This window comes from Cynara cardunculus, assembly GCF_001531365.2.
Source record: "Cynara cardunculus var. scolymus isolate 2C chromosome LG 13, CcrdV1, whole genome shotgun sequence".
Classification (NCBI taxonomy): Eukaryota; Viridiplantae; Streptophyta; class Magnoliopsida; order Asterales; family Asteraceae; genus Cynara; species Cynara cardunculus.
Genome location: NC_037540.1, coordinates 21166034 through 21169217, shown reverse-complemented (window position 1 = coordinate 21169217; position 3184 = coordinate 21166034). Strand labels below are relative to the sequence as shown.

Genomic DNA, 3184 nt, shown 5'->3' with positions numbered 1-3184 from the left:
ATTCTCTTGTGGATTACTAACAAACTTGTTATCTTCTGTTTTCTCTTATATATAACAGAAATGTCTTCCAAGAACGTAAAGTTCACTATTGATGAAGTGTCTTTCAAGCCCAACAACCATGTGGTGCTTGTAGACATTCCCACCAACAAACCACATTTCGAGGATGCTGCTAGATTTCTCAAGAATTCTTCTATTTTCTTTGCTCTCACCCATGAACCTGTCATGGTGAAAGAAGTCCTCCAGCAGTTCTGGCTTACTGCTAAAGTCAAGCAAGAAACTGACAAGACTGGTAAACTGGTCGAGAAAATCTCTTTCACCTTTAACAGGATGACTGTCAGTTTTGGCGTAGCCACGTTAAGGACCATTCCCCAGCTTCCAAAGGGTCCTTATGCCAGTGAACCGTCCACTAAAGACATCATCTCTTGTCTAGATGATATTGGCTAGATCTGGCCAACCAAGAAGGATTTCTAGTGATCCCCTTAAATCGCTCTCAAAGATTGTGAAGAACCACATGTCTGCGGAATGACAATATCTGTTTACCCATTTCATTCAGTGTATGGGAGGCAAAACTGGTGGACAAGACCAAGTGTCCGAGGTTGCATTGAACATTGGAATTTCTATCATTCACCAGAGGCCAATCAACTTTGCTGGTGTTATCTTTGAAGACCTGGTGCTGAAGCTGAACAAGCGCCAAAGGGAAAAGGTGGTGCCTTACACCAGATTCTTGTGTATGGTGTTTGCTAAGATATTTAGCAACAAATACCCCACAGAAGGCAACTTCGCTATTTGTAGGATTGGGTCTAGAATCTTGGACCACAAGTCTAAATCTACAAATGTTCCTTACTAATCTCTGATGGATATTGTACAAGGAACTCATTGTAGTACTTTTTTATCTTCTGCAACTGTGCTTGCATATCCTTCTTCTCTTGCTTAGGGGGTCATGACTAAGGAAATACCCCTTCAGTCTATCCCAACCACCACCACCCTCTCTTCTAAAAGATCATCCTCTCAAGCAACTCTTGGTTCTCCATTGAGGTCCAAGAAAGCCAAAAAGGGGCTACCCACATCCCTGGCTGTTACCTCTCAACAGGTTTCAGTCATTAAAACAAGCCTTATCCCCGAGGCAACTTCTGTCAATACCCCTCCTAGCTCTTCAGTGATTTCATCAGTCACTATCGTACACGTGGCTCCTCTCCCAACCGCCTTAGTGACCCAAATCATTGAAGGTGTGAATATTATCATAGCCACTACTGGACACCCACTTCCACCATTCTCAGCCATATTCTTTTATCCTCTTTTTTTGGTCTCGACACATGCTGGTGATTCATCAGTGATTGTCCTTACTAGTGATGAAGCAATCACCACAAGACCTAAGGTTGCTCCTCTTGAGATACCTCAGTCAAGGGAAGCCTATCCTCTCGAAGGCAACCAAGAGAGAACCAACATCAATCCTTCAGATGGTGCTGATGACCCTCCAGGTACTATACCATCCTCCTACCCCTTCATTTCTTCTAATCTCGAGCTATCTTTTGCTCAAACTTCTTCTTTTTTAGGTCCTTTCGATGAAGAATCGACAGCCATGGAAGATGAATACAACATGACTGACGATGTCAAGCTGATTCTCCCAGCTGTAGAGTTTGTCTTAATCAAAATGGATCAAGTCCATACAGACATGCCTTTCCTGGATGACCATTCTTCTGACCTCTCAGATGTCAAAGCTGAAGTCGATGATGTGAAGAAATTGCTATTTGGGGTGCAAGCCGATGTTTGCACCAATGTTGAGGCCATCTCTACTCTCAATAGCAAGGCCGATGAAGTGCAGGCTCAGCTTACCAGGCATGGTGAGCTGATGCAACAGATACTGGATCTTCTTCAATGACCAGCGCTAGAACCTGCACCCTCCTTCTCCGCAGCTGATCGCCTATCGCTGGATCAATTACTTGAACTTGATCTTCTCCAAACTCAAGCAATGGCTGATTTTGAGCAGCGATTGGATCTTACTACCAAAATTCTTAATAATCTCACCTCTCGTTCTACTGATGACAAAGTGGGGGAGAAAGACTTACCTCAGGTTGCTGTTGTTGTTCCTACAACACCAGTTGATGTTGATGCTCATGATGAAAGAGTTGAAGCAAATGAAGCTAATGTTGAAGTTATAGATACCATCACATCCCATGAAGCTGAAGCTACTGAAGTTGTAGATGCCATCACATCCCGTGAAGCTGAAGCTGTTGAAGCTGAGAACAATGATGATGCCTTCAGAGCTGATGCTCAAGACGAAGACCTTCCTATCACCTCTGTAGATAATGTTGGTGATAAGGAAGATGAAGATGATGATGATGGCGATGAAGTTGATGATCCTCTTTCCATTCCTGATGCTAGAAAAGATCTTGGTGGTGAAAATGATGATGAAGACGACGATGATGATGACTTCACCATTAAATACCACACCAAACTAGCTGCCGCAAAAAAAGGTGTCTCTCTCAGGGAATCTTCATCGCAGGAGGAGAAAGAGAAAAAGACGTCTACAAAGAACCAAAACACCTCCTTTAAAGACAAAGGTGTTGTTGAAGAAGGAAACCTGATCGTTCTATTCAAGCCTATCAATCCTCAAGGATATACTCAACCCTCCTGGTTTGCCCTCATCACTTCTCTCTCTCAACTCTCCTCTACCATTCCTTCTACCACCCGTGGTCGTTTAGATGAATGGGTACCTCAAAACCCAATATCTGGAGCTCCTAGTGACCTACAAATGACTAAGCTTAAGGAGTCACTCGACCAAACTAGAGTAAAAATTCCTCGTCGTATCTCTATTTATGGTGAGTTCGACTTTCTTATTGAAGCTGAGAGTTGAAGCAGTCAAGGCTGAGGAAAAACTCTGCATACAATGTCAACAGACTGAAGATAGCCTCAAGCTGGCCAAGTCTCTTGCCTCTCAAGTTCTTCCGAAGAAAAATTCTAAAAAGATGACTGATGTCAAGGCTCAGGCTAAATTGCTCTCAGTTGTTGTAATCTGAACATCAAAGAGCAATTATGCTGAAAGATAGAGACACGAAATGGAGCAAAGATCATTTAAATAAAAGAATAGTCTCTATCGCATCTCAAACGTCACAATTAGTGGATGAATTAAAGATGGTGGACTGCTCATCTCCAGAGACAACCTTGATGATGTCATTGAGTATCC

General features: G+C 42.9%; 1 protein-coding gene across 1 annotated transcript; it reads left to right on the top strand.

Annotated features, from left to right (window-relative positions):
* Positions 1–1969: 1969 nt before the first annotated feature.
* LOC112524882 (nonsense-mediated mRNA decay protein 2-like) lies at positions 1970–2854 on the top strand. The gene has a single exon (XM_025134826.1). It carries the CDS (start codon positions 1970–1972, stop codon positions 2852–2854), a length of 885 nt encoding a protein of 294 aa, XP_024990594.1.
* Positions 2855–3184: the final 330 nt, after the last annotated feature.

Coding starts and splice junctions, on each gene's coding strand:
- LOC112524882 (XM_025134826.1), top strand. CDS start 1,970: ATGGCTGATTTTGAGCAGCGATTGGATCTTACTACCAAAATTCTTAAT.